The following is a 21563-nucleotide window of genomic DNA, read 5'->3' on the forward strand; positions in this document are numbered from 1 at the left end:
AAGGAACTTGGGTCTAAGCTTCCTGGCAGCCAAGGCAAAAAGGGGAACCTGTAGTATTATGATAAGAACACACAGTCATTTGCTGAGAGAACTGAAGTCAGGGAGGTTTCCTAGGGAGAGTGCATGAACCAGCTGTGAAACAACTTTTTTTTTACTTTTATTTAGTGACTAGAGGCACGGGGCACGAATCCGTGCACCAGTGGGGTCCCTTGGCCTGGCCTGTGGGATGGGCTGAAACCAGCTCTCGGACATCCCCCAAGGGGTCCTGGATTGTGAGAGGGCTCAGGCCAGGCCAAGGGACCCCACCAGTGCAATCAGGGCCAGGGAGGGATGCGGGAGGTTGGCCAGCCAGGGAGGGACCGCTGGAAGCTCCAGGGTGTGTCTGGCCCATCTCGCTCAGTCCCCAATCAGCTGGACCCCAGCAGCAAGTTGACCTACCAGTCGGAGCACCTGCCCCCTGGTGGTTAGTGTACGTCATAGCTAGCAGTTGAGCGGCATTAGCATATTACGCTTTGATTGGTTGAATGGACGACCAGACACTTAGCATATTAGGCTTTTATTTTTATTTATTTATTTTTTAATATATATTTTTACTGATTTCAGAGAGGAAGGGAGAGAGAGATAGAAACATCGATGAGAGAGAATCATTGACCTGCTGCCTCCTGCATGCCCCCCACTGGGGACTGAGCCCACAGCCCGGGCATGTGCCCTTGACCAGAACTGAACCTGGGACCCTTAAGTCTGCAGGCCGACACTCTATCCACTGAGCCAAACAGACTAGGGCAAGGCTTTTATTATATAGCAGCGGTTCTCAACCTTGGGGTTGCGACCCCTTTGGGGGTCAAAAGACCTTTTCACAGGGGTTGCCTAAGACCATCCTGCATATCAGATATTTACATTACGATTCATAACAGTAGCAACATTACAGTTATGAAGTAGCAACGAAAATAATGTTATGGTTAGCGGTCACAACATGAGGAATTGTATTTAAAGGGACAGAAGGCTGAGAACCACTGTTATATAGGATTGCTTTGAGAGAAATATCGATTTGTTGTTCCACTTATTTATGCATTCATTGGCTGATTCTCATATGTGCCTGACTGAAATCTTGGTGTATCGGGATGATGCTCTACCCAACTGAACTCCCGGCCAGGGCTGACGCCGCTTTCTTAAGAGCCAGTGTTTTGTGTGAACCTTTGGGGCTCAGCCTCCCTGTTTGAGCCACCACTGTGGGCTCCCCTACACCATGCCCCGCTTTTTATTTTGAAATCATTTCAAGCTGACAGTAAAGTTGCAAGACTGTCTAAAGGGCACTTGTATACTCTTCCTGCAGATGCACCAAATGTTAGCATTTGCTTTATTGTGTGTGTGTATATTTTTTAACTACTTGAGTGTCATAGATACGATGCTCCTTTGCCCCTAAATACTTTCTCCCAGGAAGAAGGACATTCTTTTGCCTGCCGCACGGTAGTGAGCAAACTACGGAAGTAACATGGATACAACACTATTGTGTGATCCATGGGCCCGAGTTCGTAGACCACCATTGTCTCAGGATTGCCCTTCATGACTGTTTTTTCCCCCCGAGCCATGATCTAATCCAAGACTGCACATTGCATTCGGTCGTTCTGTCTCTTGGCCTCAGTATTAGTGTCCTAGGGCTGCGTGAAGATGGCCACAAACTGGGTGGCATGAAACAGCAGAAATGTATTCTCTCACAGTTCTGGGCCGCAGTCTGAAATCGAGTGTGGGAGGGCCGCACTCTGGAGGTCGAGGGGAGCCCTTCCCGCCTCTTCCTGCTTCTCCTCGTGGCTGATGGCCATCCTCGGTTTCCTTGGCTTGTGGCCCCATCACTTCACATGGCCGTCTCTGCGGCTCCTCTCTCTCATAAGGAAGGTTGTCATGGGACTTAGGGCCCCTGGGGTGATCCAAGATGATCTCATCTCAAGATCCTCAGTTTAATTACATGGGCCAAGACCCTTTTCCCAGAGGTCACATCCCCAGGTTCCGGGTGGACGTCTCTTCTGGGGCCGCACTCAGCCTACCAGAGCCTCCTCTAAGCTGGACCAGCTTCTCAGACGTTCTTTGTTTGGGGCATTGACATTTTGAAGTTGTGGCCACTTATTCTGGAGAACGGCCCTCAGCGTTTCCTTGTGGTTGGAGACGGGGAGCCCACGGGGCAGTGGTGGGCCCTTAAGTGGCGTCAGGAGGCTCCTGACACCCCGCCCCTTTCCTGTGGCCCAGATCGCGGAGGCTGCTCAGGACCCAGCTTCTGGATGGCCAAGGGGTCGCTGCGGCACAGCGGATGCTCCGTGGGCTCGGGCCTGCCGGGGACCTGGCCCGGGTTAGACACTTTCCATGGCTTATTTCCATCTTCACAGCCTGGGAGTGTGGCTTATGATCCCCATTTCACAGATGGAGAACTGAGCTCAGAGAGGCTGAGTGATCAGCCAGGGACGAAAACAGCCAGAACGGGCGGGAGGCCTGTTGTCTGTCTTTGCCAAGGCGTCTGTCCTCTCCGGGTAAACTGAGCAATGAGCTATCCTGCCGTGGGTTTTGGGTTTTCTCTGTTTTAAAAAAATCCAAAGCACCCCTTAGTGTCTTTGTGAGACTGAGATGTGGGGGGCAGGAGGAGGCTTCGGGCCACGCAAGGGAGTGAGTGTGGGCCTGAGGTTTAAGTGTGTGATTGGGGAAGCAGGTGGACTCGGGTCACGTGGGCGAGTTGCTTCACTTCTCTGAGCTCGCTCCTCATTTGTGAATGGTGGTGATGACAGTACCGACCTCAGAGGGCTATCAGGAGCTTACCGCCTGTGCAGGGCCCAGCGTGGTGCTGGGCAGTGACCTCTCAGCTTCCAGAACCCTGCAGGTGGCTGGCCCAGTTCGGCTCAGAGAGGGGAGGGACTTGCCCGGGTCACGCAGCCACAAGGACCAGAGCTTCCTAGAGCCCAGCTCAGCGCCTTAGCCGCCCCTCACACCTGAAGGCAGAGCCCCAGGGCTCAGGGGTTTGTCCGCTTGTCTAGATGGAGCTTAATCGGACCAGGGCAGGTGACTGAAGGAAGAAAGGGGGGGAGGGAGCAGGATTACTTGGGAACTTGACTCCGAGCTTCCTGGCAGCCAGAGTGAAAAGGGAGGCATGCTCCGTCATGTAGCTTTCTTCATCCCCGTTGCTCGGGGCAAAGGGAGGTTTCCAGTGACTCATACTGCCCTGATGGGTTCCAGGAGTCTGGTTTTTGTAATTGCTCCCAGGCGGCACCAGAATGCACGCTGGGGTTCCCTGGGTGCCGAGGTGAGAGGAGGTTCAGAGGGAACCAGCTGGTGTTGGCGGGAAGGGCAGGTGACAGCCCCGCCCCGTGCCTGCACTGACCTCTGGGTCTGTCCCTGTCCTTTCAGTTGGGCCACGTGGTCCTCTCCCCAGTCTGGTTCCTCTACAACCTGCTCATGAAGCTGTTCCAGCGCTCCACCCCGGCCATCACCCTCGAGAGCCCGGACATCAAGTACCCGCTGCGGCTCATTGACAAGGAGGTGAGTGCCGCCCTGCGGGGTCACAGGGCGCGGGCCCCAGAGGCACCTCTCCCCTTGTCAGCATCACAGCATTTCCCCGGCGCCTGCTCTGTGCTCAGGACACGGCCCCCTCTGAAGCGCAGGTCCTGTTATCTGCCCATTTAACAGGTGGGGAAAGCAAGGTGATGTCAGTTTCTATGGTTACCAGTAAGTGGCAGAGGGATTTGAACCCAGGTCTCTGGCCACAGAGCACATTCTCTGACCCACACTCACTGTCCCACAGAAGGTCCGAGGGGGAGGGACCCCTCAGGATTTTCAAGTCCAGGCGCCCATTTAACAGGTGGGAAAACGGGGCGAGAGAGGAGTGAAGGGCATTTAGGCCCTGCTGTCAGCTAGGGGTGGAGCCAGGACTCAGGCTGTGGCCGCCGGGTGGTCCCAGGTGCTTCCAATCCCAGTGCCTCTTCCTTGAAGACAAGGGCTCCTCCTCCCCCGCCCCCCCCCCCCCCAGGTCTCTACCCAGGGCTGTTCCCTCTGCGCCTCCACCTGCCCCTCCACCCCGCTCCTCCCCGCCCTCCGAGAGGTTCGCTCTGGCACTCCTTTGACGTTTCCCTTTTCAACTTCTGCTCCTGACTTAAAGCCATCCCTCCCTCCTTTGCCCTGTGCTCCTTACTCTTCCCCGATCCAAGGCCCTCCCGGTGCTGTGTCTGGTCACGGGGAACGGAGTCACGGAGCACGGACAGTCTCGGGTCTCCCGGCACAGGGCGGGCTCCCTGCGCTGGTGGGAGGTGTGGGTGACTGTGCCCGAGTCCATAGGAGAGATTAAAACCTGAGAGAGGGGAGGCCACTCCTCCCAGTGAGACCACACTGTTCTTCCTGCTGTTCCGGACACACTTTCTTTACTCAAATGAAATCATAAGGTTTTGAAATCCTTTCTTTTCTTAAGCTTCATTTCTTAAAATTCATTTTCCTTGCTTTTTAATTCCAGTAATGTATGGTTTATATGTGCTCACCATAAAAATTCTGTGTGTGAAATGTGAGTGATCCACCCGACACCCCATATTCAGGCAGTGGGTCCCATGCACCAGCCCCCCCAACCCCACACTGTGCAGTGGATCCCACTCACCAGCCCCCCAACCCCACACTGTGCAGTGGGTCCCACACACCAGCCCCCCCAACCCCACACTGTGCAGTGGGTCCCACTCACCAGCCCCCCCAACCCCACACTGTGCAGTGGGTCCCATTCACCAGCCCCCCCAACCCCACACTGTGCAGTGGGTCCCATTCACCAGCCCCCCCAACCCCACACTGTGCAGTGGATCCCACTCACCAGCCCCCCAACCCCACACTGTGCAGTGGGTCCCACACACCAGCCCCCCCAACCCCACACTGTGCAGTGGGTCCCACTCACCAGCCCCCCCAACCCCACACTGTGCAGTGGGTCCCACTCACCAGCCCCCCCAACCCCACACTGTGCAGTGGGTCCCATTCACCAGCCCCCCAATCCCACACTGTGCAGTGGGTCCCACTCACCAGCCCCCCCAACCCCGCACTGTGCAGTGGGTCCCACTCACCAGCCCCCCCCAAACCCCACACTGTGCAGTGGGTCCCACTCACCAGCCCCCCCAACCCCACACTGTGCAATGGGTCCCACTCACCAGCCCCCCCAACCCCACACTGTGCAGTGGGTCCCACACACCAGCCCCCCAAACCCCACACTGTGCAGTGGGTCCCACTCACCAGCCCCCCCAACCCCACACTGTGCAATGGGTCCCACTCACCAGCCCCCCCAACCCCACACTGTGCAGTGGGTCCCACACACCAGCCCCCCCAACCCCACACTGTGCAGTGGGTCCCATTCACCAGCCCCCCCAACCCCACACTGTGCAGTGGGTCCCATTCACCAGCCCCCCCAACCCCACACTGTGCAGTGGGTCCCACTCACCAGCCCCCCCAACCCCACACTGTGCAGTGGGTCCCACTCACCAGCCCCCCCAACCCCACACTGTGCAGTGGGTCCCACTCACCAGCCCCCCCAACCCCACACTGTGCAGTGGGTCCCATTCACCAGCCCCCCAATCCCACACTGTGCAGTGGGTCCCACTCACCAGCCCCCCCAACCCCACACTGTGCAGTGGGTCCCATTACTGTCAGCCTGAGCCTTCTCGGGCATCACGTCTGGATACACCTGGTGGTGGAGGTCCAGGTGTGCATACACTGAATTTTAATAGCCTTTTTTCACCCAGCCATATAGCATGGACACTTTTCCATGTCTATCCCAAAGCTGATTCCTTCTTTTTAAAAAATATATTTTTATTGACTTCATAGAGGAAGGGAGAGGGAGAGAAAGAAAGAAACATCAATGATGAGAATCAGTGATCGGCTGCCTCCTGCACACCCCACACTGGGGATTGAGCCCACAACCCGGGCCTGTGTCCTGACTGGGAATTGCACCGTGACCTCCTGGTTCATAGGTTGATGCTCGACAACTGAGCCACACCGGCCGGACTGATTCTCATTTTTGACGACTACCTAGTATGTGGTCATAGGGATGTCACACCGCAGACCTCCAGTCCCCTTCGAAGAGCAGGTGGCAGATGTCCGAGCAGTAGCCTGATGGCTCTGCACGGTCAGCAGGGGTCCTGCTTTTGACACTTCTGCTGTGCTCCCCATGGGCCCGGGGAAGGGCCTGCTGCCCGGGGGAGGCCCTTCTCTCTGAACTGGACCTGACAGGTGACCCGGAGGTCCCCGAGGCGCTGGGTCTGCTCTCAGATCACCGCGGCCAGCAGCCTCCTGGTGCCGGCCCCATGCTGAGCCGGCCCAGATCTGGCCTGACCGCTGGGCCCTGAGAGAGGGTGCCCAGCGCAGTAATTCTCGATGCCTCTCATTTCTGTTCTTCCTCCAAAATTGTCTGGTGTGTGCGCGTTTCTGGCCGTGAGCCTCAGGACCAGTCGGTAATTCTGGAATCTGCTCCCGGGAGGCCTTGGGGCTCTGTTGCCCAGAGGGCAAAGGCTCCTGGGGAGGCAGCTGCGGGCCGGGGCTGCTGGGGTAGAGAGGCACCAGCCACCAGCAGCCCCATGCCCTGAGCGGGGCTGGGAGCCATCTTTCCCGAGACCCAGGCCACCTGCCTCGCTCACACACTCCAGTGATGCTCAGAGCCGCTCTGTCCCTCTGAGGAGTCTGTGCCCACCCCACCCGGCGAGAACACTGCCTGTGGGTGGACCTGACCATGTCTCCCAGCCTCCTGTGAACACGTGCTGGACACTCAGCTGTCTCTGAGCGGCCGCGTGCCGCGCCACACCATCCTCTGGCTGCACCAGGTGCAGGGCAGCCCCCACAGCGGCTGCTGGAGCCCTGCTCAGCGGCCAGGGCCCAGGTTCGGTCCCAGCTCTGACCACAGCCTGCCTGGCCTCGGTGTAAGACCACTTAGTGGGGCTTCTGAGGTTTTGATCACAGCTCCTTCCCCCTCACCAGCCTCTGCCCCACCTTGGAGGGGAAACGGCTGCCACCTCCTGCCGTGGACTGGGGCTGCCACGTCTCCTGCCCTGTGCAGCCCGCCGCAGCCATGGCCGCCCGGGTCACGGGTAGTTTCTGGAGCCCATGTGGGGCCTTGTCTCAGCTCTGTCCCTAGTTTCCAGCCAGTCCCTGTGTTCTTCCTGCCACCCCAGGCCCCCGCTCAGGCTGATGGCACAGGTGGGTCCCTCCCTCCTGCCCCTGGAACTTTCTGGGCCATCGCAGCCTCCCTTTAGGACCCTGAGTTCCCCTCCCGCTCTGACAGGCTTGCTGGGCCCTGAGCAGTGACTGCCCTTCCCAGGGGCAGCGAGAACAGAGGCTCACCGCGTGTGCCCGACCCTGCGCCCTCACACACGGTCTGCACGTGACATCGGCGTCACTCCCCTCAGTGACTTGGGGACACTGGCGAGGAGGGGGGCTCTGAGGTCTGGCGGCCCCTCTGCCCTGGCCGCCGCCCCACAGCTCGGCCTCTTTGCAGATCATCAACCATGACACCCGGCGGTTCCGCTTTGCCCTGCCGTCACCCCAGCATGTCCTGGGCCTCCCTGTTGGTGAGTGCGGCCCCACCCAGCTCTGACGGAGGCGGGTGCTAGGTCAGAGGGGGGACTTTGCACTTCAGTGAGGGGGGGCTTCAAGGAGGAGGTGACAGCTGCCACGGGCCTTAGAGTAAGTGTCAGAACGAGAGAGGAGTTACCCGGTGGCCCTGGCGGTGGCTTCAGCACAAGCAGAGGCTGGTGGCGGGAAGCTGGGGAGCCCTGAGGTGGCAGTGGGAGCCGAGCCAGGGCCGGTTTGAATGCTGGGTGGGCACCGGGCGGTTGGTTGACCAGGCCCAGCGGTCCTGCAGGGACCGTCCCTGACCCAGGTCACCGCTGCCCCTCCTGCAGGCCAGCACATCTACCTCTCGGCCCGGATCGATGGAAACCTGGTCATTCGGCCCTACACGCCCGTCTCCAGTGACGACGACAAGGGCTTCGTGGACCTGGTCATCAAGGTGAGGTCTGGGGGCCACACCACGCGGAGACAGGTGTGGGGGTGACCCCATCATAGCCGAGGCCTCCAGGGACCCTTGTCCCCCGAGCCTGTCTCTGCGGGCCTGGTGCCTCTCACGCCGGTGCCTCCTGCGCCTGGTTCTGAGTGCAGAGCAAATGTGCCCGACCAGCAGCGGCCACGCGTGGTGTCTGGGCAGAGGGCAGGGCCGGGCGCGGGTCCTCACACAGGGACAGCTCATCTGCAGAGGAGGGACCAGGTGGGCCAAGCGCTGGCCCAGCTCGCTTTCCCCTGCACTGCGTTCAGCCACACGAGCTCCGTGCCCAGCGGGTCCCTTTCTGGGCATCGTTCCCTAGGAAACTGCGCACACTCGCGGGGTGAGGGCACACGGGCGTGGCCTGGGGAGCACAGAGTGGGGCGACACAGGGCAGGGGTGGGTGAGAGCTGCTCCTGATTGGGCGGCAGCAAGTGCGATCTGGCGGCCAGGAGGCAGCGATAGCTGAAGAGGAGAAGGGCCTTCAGGTGCAAAGGCCCTGAGGCCAGGGGGAAGCACAAGGGCTAAGGCCCCAGAGGGCAGTGGATCAGGTCCGATGGGTCAGCGGGGCAGGCGGGGCCTGGGAGGTGCTGGTAAGGTCTGGGGCTTCGTGCAGAAGCAGAGGGAAGGGGTGAGGGTTCAAGCATCTGTCCTCGTGGAATCCACTCCGGAGGTGTGGGGGGTTCAAGTAGAGGATAAAAAACTCACGCTGACCAGGCCCCTCCTGGCTGGGGGGCCCAGGATAGAGGTCACAGTCCTGGCCTGGCACACAGCGTGCCCTGACCGCCCTTCCCTCTCCCTGCACTCCCTGTCCCCCCACACCCCCCACACCCCGCCCCTGTGCTGCAGCCATCGGGCTCCTCGCCCTCCCTGAGTCCCAGCCCTGGCAGGTGCCTGGCTGTTGCACTCCCTCCCTCCCCAGCCGCCTTTCTGTCTGCCCATCACTCTGGCTTGCCCTTCAAGGCCCAGGAACAGGCCTGTGCGGCAGGCAAGTGCGCCTGCCTCCGTCTCTCTCTGAGGGTTGTGTTGCTTCCTTTTCCCAAAGCTGGAGCCCCAGAGGGCACAAGGCAGGAAGTTGTTCTGAGGGTGAGGCTTTTATGGCAGCGGAGGATGGGAGAGCTGCACAGCACGGGCGGGTGTGGCCGGCCACCTCCCGCAGCCGCAGCCGCTGGCCTTTACTGAGCTGACAGCCTTGGCGTCCGTTGGAAGGTCACGGAGAAGTCCTTGGAGGAACGCCAGTACGTCAGCCAGATGCAGCCACGGGGTCGGCCGGCGGTGTCCCCCAGGCCGACGCTTTGCCTTCCAACGACACGTTGGGGTCCGGGCTCAGCCGGTGCCGTTTGATGGGTGGGTGGGGCGCTCTGAGGGCCACCCCCAGGCTGCAGAGGAGCCCCTCAGAGTCACTTCGCCTGAGGCAACCCTGGGAACGGGAGTGAGGCCTGTGGGTGTGTCTTGCAGGTTTACTTCAAAGACACCCACCCCAAGTTCCCCAGCGGAGGGAAGATGTCCCAGTACCTGGAAGGCATGAAAATCGGGGACACCATCGAGTTCCGGGGCCCGAACGGGCTGCTGGTCTACCAGGGCAAAGGTGAGCGGGCGGGAGCCCCCGAGACCCGCAGGCCCGTGGGTGCTGGTGCAGGGCCTGACTGCCGCTTCTGGGTGACTCTTGTTGGACAAGCTGTCCCCTCTGCGGGGCCTCAGTTTCCCCAGCTGTACAGGGGTAAGTGGGCCAGCGCAGGGTTGCAGCTGCTGCCCTTGGAGGCCACATCCAGCCCACAGACCAGCCTCGTTTGGCTGAAAACAAGGGGAGGTTGTGCCGGAAGCCTCCGGGCGCCAGCCGCTGTCGCTCCCCACGCCGTCCACACGAGGGAGCCATGCTGGGCTCCTCTGGCATTCGAGTTGGTCCTTGTCCCACCTCCCCTCCCTCCCCCTACCTGGCTGGCGTTGGATGGTGGGTGCCTGCGCCTCGGACCCCCAAGCGGGCGGGTTCTCCAGCCCATCCGACCCCCAGACACAGCGTGTCGGAGAGCGGGCCTCACCCCTTCTCCTCTCCCCAGGAAAGTTCGCCATCCGCCCGGACAAGAAATCCAACCCAGTCATCAAGACGGTGAAGTCCGTGGGCATGATCGCGGGCGGGACAGGTGTGTGGTCCCGGAGCCCCTCGCGGAGTCCCCAGCGCGTGGATGCTGTGCGTGGGGTCAGGGTGTGGGACGGGGCACAGATGTGAGCAGCTGGGAGCTGCCCGAGGTCCTGGCACCTCCCCTGGCGCCTGCATGGCACCTGGCCTGTGCACAGCAGGGGCTCACCCAGCCTGGGGGGCTGCCGTTTTGCAGGCATCACCCCGATGCTGCAGGTGATTCGCGCCATCATGAAGGACCCGGATGACCACACCGTGTGCCACCTGCTCTTTGCCAACCAGGTCAGTGGGCGTTCCCGTGGTGCAGACCCGGCCCCTGCTGAGAGGGGCGCAGGGCCTGGGGGGACATGGTCTGTGAGGCGCTCAGGCAGCTAACATGAGGGGTGCTCTGAGCGCGTGTGCCCGGCACCCTTTGCAGCAGCGGGTAGGGTGGGGCTTTTCAGCCCAGAGCCCCGTGTCTGGCCTGACACTTGGGGGTTGGAGCGGCATCAGGCACCTGGAGCACCCCCACCTGAGACTTGCTCCTCCGAACCTCAGAGCTCCCTCCGTGAGCAGAGCTCAGAACCCCCCAGTGAAGTGGGCAGATGCTGGCCGGGCCTGGAGCCGGGCCGTGTCACAGGAGAGGTGCCGAGTCCACCTGCACTCGGGCCCTGAGCTGGGGTGTCGGGCTGGGTTTGGACCTGGTCTCTCACTCCTGAGTGCATGTCCTCCCTGCGCCCGTGGCCTGCCCACCCTGGCCGCTGTGTGGCCTTGGACAAGTCACTGTCCCTCTCTGTGCTTTCCCTCAGCTGGAATGAGCAAGGCCCTCACAAGTCCTTCCTGGTTCAGCGTTTCATGGCTGCTAGGGGTTTTGTAGTTCCGTCCCCTTATGGGGCGGCTCGATGAGACATTCCTTCCCCAGTGTGGAGGCCGTGCCAGCTGCGGGCTGTGTCTGGCCCGGCCTCTGCACCATCCGTCTGAGGACACTGAGCCCAGGGGGCTGGAGACTGGCCTAAGGTCCTTGGACCCCACGCACTTACAGAAAATCGCCCTGTGGCCAACCAGGGCGGCCGGAAAGAGCCAGCAACTCCAAGCTGCTGGTCCGTGCTGGGCGAGTCTCTGGAGGCCTCCGCCCTCTGTCCCCCAGCGGGGCACCCCGCCCGTCAGCCCGATAGCCAGGGCGGTGCGCGTGCCCTACCTCGACGCGCTGGACATGGAGACCCAGAGAGGGTGTGGCCCGTGTGTTACAGGAAGTGGTGGAGCCAGGGTATTTTATGAAAAATAGCACATTTTATGAAAAATCACTGGGACCCAAGCCTATTTAATGGAAAGTAGCCGTATTTTTGAGAAGTCGTTTTGTTTTACATCTGGGAAGCCTTTGTAATGTCTGGCTCCAGGCCTGTTTCTGCTCTCGGTGCGGTGGCTCAGGTCACGATGCCCCCAGCAGGTCCCCCGGCCTTCCTCAGGGAACGAGTGGAAAATGCCCATCAAGTCCGCGTATCAGATGAAAATCGTCCGACCTCACAGCCCCCAGGAGGGTCCCCGGGACCCAGGGGCTCACAGGCCATGCGAGTGGGAATGGCCACTCTGCCCATCCGGGTCTTGCCGCTCCTCCGGTCTGTCCCGAGAGGGAGGACACGGGGCTCCGCGCCCAGCCCCACCTAGGGAACACGCCTTTCAGAAGGACATTAGCCTGGCCGGTGGGTCAGTGGTTAGAGCGTCAGCCCACGGCCTGAGGGTAGAGGATTCGATTCCTGGTCAGGGCATGTGCCTCAGGTGCAGGCTCGATCCCCAGCTCCAGTCGGGGCACGCGCCGGAGCCGTCATTGTGGCCCTCGCGCATGGATCTTTCTCTCTCTTCCCCACTCCTCCCTCCCCTCCACTCCCTCTAAAAAAATCAATGGGAAAAATGTCCTCAGGGGAGGATTAAAACGAAAAGCAGGACATTAGGGAGAGTCAAGAGCAGTGGGGCTGAGATTCTAAAGGTGCCGGTTCCTTACAAAGTAATACTCGTTTCCGGTGGGGATCCCCCTTTCCCACGACAGAGCAGTGCAGGGTGGTCAGGGAGACGGGTACATGCGCAGCCAAGGGCGTTCTGAGAGGGAAGAGGAGCAGGAGGGACTGAGCATACGAAGTGACATCGCACTGTAAAGGCGCCTGGCAGAACCACGGCTTGAGAGCCACACGGGAGACCTGGGCTCACTGGTCCTCCTGCATTTCTGGGAAACACGCACGTCTAGACCAGCGGTTCCCAACCTGTGGGTCGCGACCCCTTTGGCGGTCGAACGACCCTTTCACAGGGGTCGCCTAAGACCACCCTGCATATCAGATATTTACATTCCGATTCATAACAGTAGCAACATTACAGTTATGAAGTAGCAACGAAAATAATGTTATGGTTGGGTCACAACATGAGGAACTGTATTTAAAGGGCCAGAAGATTTAGAACCACTGGTCTAGACTGTGCTGGAACATGCTAGAACATGTGGCCATTCACATTTAAATTAATCAAGATCAAAATCTAAAACTTGCTTTTCCAGTCCCACTAGCCATATTTTTTTTTAAATATATTTTATTGATTTTTTACAGAGAGGAAGGGAGAGAGATAGAGAGTTAGAAACATTGATGAGAGAGAAACATTGATCAGCTGCCTCCTGCACATCTCCTACTGGGGATGTGCCCGCAACCCAGGTACATGCCCTTGACCGGAATCGAACCTGGGACCCTTCAGTCCGCAGGCCGACGCTCTATCCACTGAGCCAAACCGGTTTCGGCCCACTAGCCATATTGCATGGGTTCCGTAGCCACATGTGGCCAGTGGTTACCGCATCGGCTGACACAGGCCTAGAACATTCCCATCACGGCAGAAGGTTCTGTGACGTCTGACCTGGAAACAGGCCCAGGTGTCTATGAGACGTTGTATACGATGCAGGGGCATCGCAGCCTGAGGAGAGATGGACATGGGTGTCGGGCCCTGGCTGGTGGGGCTCGGGCTGAGTGGCATCCTGTGGCCAAAAGGTCGCTGGTTGGGTTCCTGGTCAGGGCACAAGCCAGGGTTGTGGGCTCGATCCTCAGTGGGGGGCGTGCAGGAGGCAGCCGATAGATGTTTCTCACGTTGATTTGTTTTTTCTCAAGTCAATAAAAAACATTTTTTTAATGGTTATTGGATGGCCTCGCTGGTTTGGCTCAGTGGATAGAGTGTCAACCTGTGGACTGAAGGGTCCCAGGTTCGATCCACAGTGTGGGGTGTGCAGGAGGCAGCTGATCGATGATTCTCTCTCATCATTGATGATTCCATCTCTCTCTCCCTCTTCCTTCTCTGAAATCAATAAAAATATATTTTTAAAAATTAAGAAAAATGAAAATAAAAATGAAAAGCAAGTTTTAGATTTTGATCTTGATTAATTTAAATGTGAATGGCCACATGTTCTAGCATGTTCGGCAGCACAGGTACTAAAATTGGAACAATACAGAGAAGATTAGCACGGCCCCTGCACAAGGAGGACACGCACAAGGGGGAAGTGTTCCATATTCTTCCACGGAAAGTGTGGTTCCGTGGGAGGCTGAGGCGGGCGCTTTCTGAGGGCAGAGTGACCTTGGCTGTAAATGTCTTTGGGTTGAAACCACGGAAGCTTTGTCCCCGACCCCTGTTCCTGAACCTGAAGCTGCATTTGTGAGCTTAGGAGTCGGTTCTCGTTAAATAAACAGTTAACAAAAACAAAAGAAGGAAATGAGTGCAGGGCTAGTTGCTGTGCATTTGGGAAAAGCTAGCAGATCCCTCCTTGACCTTACGTAGAATGAAGCTTAGGTCAAAGATGTGCATGTAAAACAACAAAACAACCGTTTTCCCAAGAAGTACTGCTGAGCGAATGAGTGGCTGAGGACGGCCAGGCTGAGCCAGACGGAGAGAGACTCAGCCACAAGGAAAGACTGGAGGAGTGAGTTCCCTGCTGAAAATTAACGTATCAGTGTAGAACATACTAATGTAGAAGGACAAAGAACTAAGAAAAACCGTATCACCAATAGACTATCCTTAATGTTAAGAGTTTTATAAAGTAATAAAAGCTACAACTAGACCAGTGACAAACTTATTTATTAATTACATCTATAAAAGGCTAAGCGACAGGCCAACCTGCCGGTAGGTATGATGCACACTGACCACCAGGGGGCAGGCGCTTAACGCAGGAGCTGCTGAGCTGCCGTGACTTGGCAGCGGTGGTTCTTGGGTGACGCACTCCTGAACCAGAGAGGAGGGAGCCCAATTTCTAGCCGGGCCTCGAGATTCCACCAGGCTGCAAGACCCCACCTACGGGAGGGACCCCGCTCACTCCACAGACGCCCTTTGAGCCGTGGCCCCGGCGCCACCCCAGGTGGGGCCGGCTGGGGAGGGGCTGTGGGAGGTTGGCTCCAGCGCGTCTGGCCTGTCCCGCCCAGTCCCGCCGGCCATCTTCTAAATCATTTCCTTTCAGTGTGCACTAATCCGTGTGCCGGGTCACTAGTAAAATATAAAGCATGAGATTTACCTTCTACCGGTCTGATTGGCAAAGATTGAACAGTTATTACCCAGTGTGGGCAATGGTGTGGGAGGATGGACACTCCCTGTCGTGCCCCTGCGGAGTCTGGGAAGGCTTCCCGGAGGAGAGGGCCATGAGCTGAACTCGGGCTGTGTGGGCTGCAGGCATCCGATTTCCTGATTTATGGATGTGCACCTGAGGTGCCGGACCCTGAAGGCTTGTCCCAGGGATGCGCGTGGTGACCTCCATTCTTTCACTGAGCCACGCGTTGTTTGAAGCATCACAGTCAGCCCCTAGGGGCCGTCACGACCAGGGGGTTGGCCGTTTCCTCCCAGTCTGCCCTCTGTCCGGGCGATGAGCGCGCCACCTGCAGCGCTGGTCCCCACCCTCCGCTCCCACTGTGCCGCGCGCATCTCCCCACCGCGTTCACACCTGCCTGCGCCGCACCTGCCGTGAGCATCCCCACCTGCAGCGGGACCGCCCTGTGCGAGAGGAGGGGGCGTGTGTCTGGGAGTCTGGCGGGCTGTGCCAGCGCGTGCCCATGGGTGGGCGACGACGAGCCATTGGGCGATGGGTGTCTCCAGGGCAGCCCCTGCCGCCACCCTCCTGACCCCGGACTCGCCCCACAGACCGAGAAGGACATCTTGCTCCGGCCGGAGCTGGAGGAGCTGAGGAACGAGCACTCGGCGCGCTTCAAGCTCTGGTTCACGGTGGACAAAGCCCCCGAGGGTGAGTGGTGGGCGCCGGGCAGGGCGGGCTGGCGGGGGCACTGGGCTCCTCTGGCGCCCGCTCTCCTCTGCATGCTCTCCCGTGGCCTGAGAGAGGGACGCCGTGATCGCGCCCGTCACACAGCTGGAAGACATCCGGGACGGGCTTGAACTCACGGGCTCCTCCCGAGCCCTGGCTGCACTGCCCCCTGCTGGACGCAGGAGGCTGGCCTTCCCCTGGGGCTGGGACTCACTGTGGGCAGGTCTCCAGGGCCGAGCTGGGGGCTGATGGCTCCCACCCTGTGGTTTGTACCCTGTTAGGCCCGTTTTTCTCTCCAGTCATCAGCCTGGGGGTGGGCTAGACTGACGGATGGTCTCCCCTGCCTGTCCAGGTGTTTAAGCTGTTTGCAGGGTCACACAGCTGATTGTGGAGGAGCCAAAGCCATGTAGGAGACAGTGAGTGAGGGCTGCCCTCCCACCTTGAACAAGGTTGCCCTCTGGGAGCTAAACGACTACATCTCCCGCCTTAGGTAGATGCGGATGCAAACAATTATCTTCGTTGCTGTGGGAAAAGCAGCAGGTCAGGCTTCTTGGTAGATAACAGCAGTGATGTTTGCTTCGGGGTTAGAGGCAACAGGGAGTGGTGGGGAGTGGGGCGAATTGGAGAGCATCTGCCCCTCAGCTGCATGTCGGTCAGCCACGCAGGAATTCCGCCTGCAGACCAGGCCTCTCCACTCCTTAAGGGAGCTGGACCTGCATTTTCCTGGGAAATTTCAAATGTTAGAAATAACATTTTCTAAGTAGCCATGTAGGCGCCAGCTTATAATCTCCTTCGGTTCTGCCAGCCCCCCTGCTTGGCCTCCAGCTTCTCACCCAGCCCCACAGTTCACTGGGACTCAGCCACGTTGTGGGGAGCACACCGCTCTCTGAGGGCGGGACGCCGTGATCTGCGCCCGTCACGCAGCTGGAAAACATGAGGGATGGGCTTGAACTCACAGGCTCCACCCGAGCCCTGGCTTGGACACTCACGGCACCACTCTAAGGGGTCCCGTGCCAGGGGCCAGCAGGAGTCGCCCAAGACCATCCTGCATATCAGATATTTACATTAGATATTTACAGATGGACACCCATGTCCATCTCTCCTCAGGCTGTGATGCCCCTGCATCGTATACAACGTCTCATAGACACCTGGGCCTGTTTCCCAGTCACCCGTCCTGACCAAATCGGGTCCTGGGCCTCCTGGCCGAGAGCCAGACCCGGGCTGGGTGGACTGCGGACCTGACGGCTGTGTCCTGAGGCCTCTGGCTGGACTGGCCATCCTGGGCCAGCTCACCTGGGTTACAGGTTCCCTCCCGGTCGGGTCCCCCGCTGTGGGTGCTCATGAAGCCAGCCTGGCCCCGGGGCTGATGTTCCAGTGGGAAGGAAGCAGGTTTATTAGTAAATCACAGCATGGTAGCAGGTGGCCAGCGAGACCCGGGAAGACAGTACCGTTGGCCGGGCAAGGCCTTGAGTGAAGGCCGGGGGGTGGGGGTGCGGTGGGCGCACTGGTTCTGCGAGTCGGAGCTGCTCTTCTAGCAAAGAAAGGAACCTTTCTCTTGCACCCAGGTCTCAACAAAAAAGGGGAGAGTGAGGGGTAGGTAGCTGTGTTCGGGTGCAGGTTCTAGAGTGGTAGGGGAGGCTCACCAGCCACCACGGGAACCGCCTTGCCTGTTGCCAATGGACGGCCCGTCCACTGGAGGAGGGGCCAACACTGACCCCTGCTGGCGGCACACGGCAACGCCAAGACCAAACGCCGCCTCCCCGGGACTGTTGAGCAGGACCAGTTCGGGGCCCAGGGAGGGGCCGTGGGCTTTCTCCTCTCGTTTACATTTATGCTTGGCGTCCCCTGACCCCCGTTTCGAGAGCATTAAGGTGTGGCTGTAACGTTAGCAGAAGCTGGACTTGTAGATGCTGAGAAAGAAATGGCAGCTGAGCAGCACAGCCATCCTGAGCTCAGCGGGGGCACAGGAGAGGGCCCGCCCATGTGGCACACGCAGCGGACATGCTCCCCCATAAGCCACCTCTGTGCACGCGTGGAGAAAAGCTCAGTCTGTAGAAATGGAGGTGTGCCATAGGCCTGCACATTCCACCCGTGAGCAAGTACAGTTCCGTTCCGTGCGGTTTTTTACGAGGTCCTTTCAGATACGTTCCCAGCTATAAAAATGTCACGTGTCTGTGCCCTGACTCATTCCAGAAGGCTGTTAGGCAGCTTAAGAAGACTCCCAGCGTGAGTCAGAGGGGTACAAACAGAGAGCGGGTGAGGAAGACAAGGGCAGGGCGTGCCATAGAATCGGGAACGAGGTTTGTACGAAACCATGGACTGGGATGCACACTTGCTGCAGCTTCTGAGCTTCCCAGCAGCCAAAGGGAAAAGGGGATGTGGTCAGTGCCCATACGATAGAGAATGCTCCATTGCTCAGCACCCCATCGCCAAGGCGAGCTGGGACTGTGGCCCCTGGCACGGGGCCCCGTAGAGCGGTGCCGTGAGTGTCCATCCAGCCAGGCCCTTGGTGTCCTGCGCCTGCCCTTGGCTTCCAGAGCTGTTTCCATTGGTGTCCAGGGCTTTAGCGAGGCGTTTCCAGCCTGAAAACAGACCAGCCAGGTAATCGGGGTTCAGGGTGGAAGGACTCGGAGCAGAGCCGTCCCCAGCCTCTGCCAGCCCTGGCGGAGCACTGGGCCCTCTAAGCCAGCGTCCCTCCGTCTCCTCCCCCTCCCATCTGCTGCCCTCCTCCCTCCACCTGCTGCCTCTCCCACCATCCCTGCTGCCCCTGTGCCCCTCCCCTCAGAGCCCAGCTAGAGGATCTGCCTGGGTGACCACCCCACCCATGGGCCAGAGCGCATGAGCCGGCCTGGGCTTGGGCCCTCACGGTGGGATCAGGAGGTGGCCAGTGGGCTCCTTGGAGGGGAGGCAGCCATTTGTCTGTCTCTCGGGCTGAGCTGCTCGGCACAGGGGTCATGTGAGAGCCCTCAGTCCCCAAGGAGTGTGTGTCCCGCCCGAACCTGGGAGCCGTGAAGGAAGGTGAGCTTCACACGGGCCCCTCCTCACTCGTCTGAAAGAGGAGGCAATGGTTAGGCAGCACGTTTGAAAGATGGGAGACCCCCTCCCCCTGGACCGCGTGGCCCCGTGCGGTAGGCAGGATGGCACTGTGAGGACAGGTGGACACTGAGGCACAGCGGGGTCGATGCCCAGCAGATGGGAAGCCAGAGCCAGAGAGGGGGCGGCTCCCCTTCCTCTCTTCTGCCCCTGGCGGTGCCCAGCGGTCAGAGCCCCACCCTCCCATCGGACTTCTGCCAGTCTTCGGTCCCCATCGGTCCCTGCACCCCTCTGAGCAGCCCCTACAGCGGGCCGGCCCCTGAGGGTCCGGTTAGACTAGAGCCCTTGCCAGCCTAGGTGCCAGGTTCTCACCAAGGGCACCGTCAGTCACCTGGAGGAATGAAGGGAGGTTCCAGACCTCAGGCGAACCTGGAGACACCCTGTGTGCGAGATGGGGTGCGGGCAGGGCCAAGACCGCTGTGTCTGGGTCTTGCTATTTCCAGGCTCATTCACTGCTGGTTTGGGACACATTCCTTCCTTCATTATTTTTTTTTTTTAATATATTTTATTGAGTTTTTACAGAGAGGAAAGGAGAGAGATAGAGAGTTAGAAACATCGATGAGAGAGAAACATCGACCAGCTGCCTCCTGCACACTCCCCACTGGGGATGTGCCCGCAACCAAGGTACATGCCCTTGACTGGAATCGAACCTGGGACCTTTCAGTCCACAGGCCGACGCTCTATCCACTGAGCCAAACCAGTTTCGGCCCTTCCTTCATTATTAATTGAGCAAGTACTATGTGCGGGCTGTCTGGGCACTGGGAACACAGCGCATGGGCCGGCACCCTGGTGGCGACAAGTCAGATGGGCCGTGGAGGAGGTGTTGGTAGAGACTGTCACCTTGACCAGCCTGGAGCTGGACACTGGCTTGGGGACAGACCCCTGGGACCTGGAGTCCACGTCCTAGCCGAGCGGATGCCTCCGTGTGTGACCTTGGGCAACTCAATTCTGGGTCCTCTGGGCCTCCGTTTCCCGTCTGTAAATGGGATCCTTGGCCCTCTCGCTGTCCACACACTGGTGGTTCTGAGGGCCAAATGGAAAGGAAAGGTTTTGTGAACCGGAGACCCAGAAGGGCTTGCGTTGTGCTGTGGGCAGGCCAGGCTGGGCGGGCGTCAGCGCCAGGGTGGCTTAGATCAACCTCTTCACTCTTCAGTGTTTGTCGGGAGAAGGGAAGCATTCCCGGGCCAGGACCTCATCCGCGTGGGAGGGGTGCTGGGCAGGGGGGCCGGGCTTGGGCTCACCTAGTCTCTACCCCTCTACCCCCCCCCGTCCCCCCCCCCCCCCCCCCCCGCAGTTTGGGACTACAGCGAGGGCTTCGTGAACGAAGAGATGATCCGGGACCACCTCCCGCCGCCAGAGGAGGAGCCGCTGGTACTGATGTGCGGGCCGCCGCCCATGATCCAGTACGCCTGCCTGCCCAACCTGGACCGCGTGGGCCACCCCAAGGAGCGCCTCTTCACCTTCTGATGGCCGGGCACTGCTGCGCGCATGCCCGCCCCGCACCCGCCCCCCGCCACCTTTACCCTCACCCCCACATCCCTCACTGTGGCCCGGGGCTCGGCCTGGCCTGCCCGCGCCCGCCCGGCGGTCACCCTTCTGGGCTGGCCCCCAAGGCGCCCTTTCGGGATCAGGGTTCGGTTACTGTAGACGCCACGGCCGCCTTCAGGACAGGCTCCTGTCTGACCCTCACTGGTCCTTACAGTGATGGCCGCCCGGGCTCAGTCCCTCCCTCAGCCCCACCCCGCACACTACTGGGCCCAGGCCGCCAGCACCCAGCTCCACCGCCCTCCCAGAGCCCACCACGGGCGGAAATGACCGGAAATACACGGCAGTCAGAGCTGTGGGTGCGGGGGACTCCCCTGCCACCACCGGGGGACCCCCGCCAGCGCCCCTCACTACCTGCCTCGGGGCCAGGCCAGGCGTCAGCACCTGACACTACAGGGCAGGTACCACCCAAAGTTCCCCTTGGCAGGGACTGCTGGGGTGAGAGGCTGCCCCCCCAGGGCTGGGAGGAGGGGCTGGCTGAGGGCTCCCCCCCCGCCCCCCCGCACATGGCCCTCCCGGAGCCTCCACATCTTCCCCAATGCACCCAGACACTGGGCAGCTTTGGGAGTTCCAAGCTGTCGGCTCGGTGGTTAGAGCGACCACTTCAGGGTCCTGGGCCCCAGCCCTGACGGCAGAGGGAGGACAGAGCTAATGTTTATTTCTTCCTCTGCCCGAACCCGCCCTCCTGCTGCCTGCGCCCCCGCCCCGCGTGGGGGAGACTTAGCAGAGCCTCTTGTCCGCGCCACATTCTCAGTGGCCGCGTCGTTGCCTTTAGACAGCAGTGGGTTAGCCTCTTGCATATCAGCTTTTTCAGAGTCATTTATGAGCAGAAAAAAAGTTGAAATAAAACTTCGCTAATGGTAACCCTCGTGTGGCTCCCTGAGCTGTGACCTGTGTCCCTGTGGGGGGCAGGAGGGGGACAGGCTGCGCGGGCCTGGCACTTAGAGCAGGAAAGTACACGGGAAAACCCGCCCGAGGCCAGCGCTGGTGACCAGTGACCCCACACGCACCGCCTAGGGCCCTGCTTTTCCCCGATGCTGGGGGGGGGGGGGGTGGAGCTCACCCTGTCCTCACTCACCAGGACCCTCGAAGTCGCACAGTCAGCTGTTTCCAGTTGGTGGATTCTCAGTGACTGGCTGCTTCACCTCCTTCCAGGCTGTCTTCTAGGACAGATTCCTGGGGGCAGGGGCCGAGCTGGGGCTGGACCCCGGGAGGCCAGCGCTTAAACTCCCCGCGTGCCCATCCTGTTCGTGTCAAATCCCCGAGGTGAGGCCTGGCGGGACCTCCGGTCTGTCCTGGGCTCTCCGCATGTCCCAGGGGCTTCCTTTCAGTTCCCTCCGCCCGGCAGCCCCGAGGGGAGCAGGGCAAAGTCATCAGCCCCACTTCTGCTGCAGAGACGGGCTCAGCAAGCAATGGCTTTGGGGTGGGAGGTGGGGCCTGGTGAGGCCGGTGTCCTGCCCTGTGGAAGGCTCCACGGGGAAAGGCGCTCACTGGTTTCCGCACCCATCTCACCAGCCGTT

General features: G+C 60.0%; 1 protein-coding gene and 1 non-coding gene across 3 annotated transcripts in view; both read left to right on the top strand.

Moving 5' to 3' along the window:
* The window catches only part of LOC132225828 (NADH-cytochrome b5 reductase 3), a 28263-nt gene extending 7356 nt beyond the window's left edge, over nucleotides 1-20907 (top strand). For both annotated transcript variants that reach the window (XM_059680811.1, XM_059680812.1), the window contains exons 2-9: nucleotides 3388-3519; nucleotides 7487-7559; nucleotides 7893-7999; nucleotides 9488-9617; nucleotides 10087-10170; nucleotides 10363-10448; nucleotides 15288-15387; nucleotides 19793-20907. In XM_059680811.1, the coding sequence (XP_059536794.1) occupies nucleotides 3388-3519; nucleotides 7487-7559; nucleotides 7893-7999; nucleotides 9488-9617; nucleotides 10087-10170; nucleotides 10363-10448; nucleotides 15288-15387; nucleotides 19793-19965 (885 nt within the window). In that variant the 3' untranslated portion in view covers nucleotides 19966-20907. The remainder of the gene's footprint in view (nucleotides 1-3387; nucleotides 3520-7486; nucleotides 7560-7892; nucleotides 8000-9487; nucleotides 9618-10086; nucleotides 10171-10362; nucleotides 10449-15287; nucleotides 15388-19792) is intronic.
* On the top strand, nucleotides 13571-13680 carry LOC132228892 (U6 spliceosomal RNA). The gene has a single exon (XR_009451501.1). It is a non-coding gene; the product is annotated as a U6 spliceosomal RNA (small nuclear RNA).
* Nucleotides 20908-21563: the final 656 nt, after the last annotated feature.

This window comes from Myotis daubentonii, chromosome 2, assembly GCF_963259705.1.
Source record: "Myotis daubentonii chromosome 2, mMyoDau2.1, whole genome shotgun sequence".
Taxonomy (NCBI): domain Eukaryota; kingdom Metazoa; phylum Chordata; class Mammalia; order Chiroptera; family Vespertilionidae; genus Myotis; species Myotis daubentonii.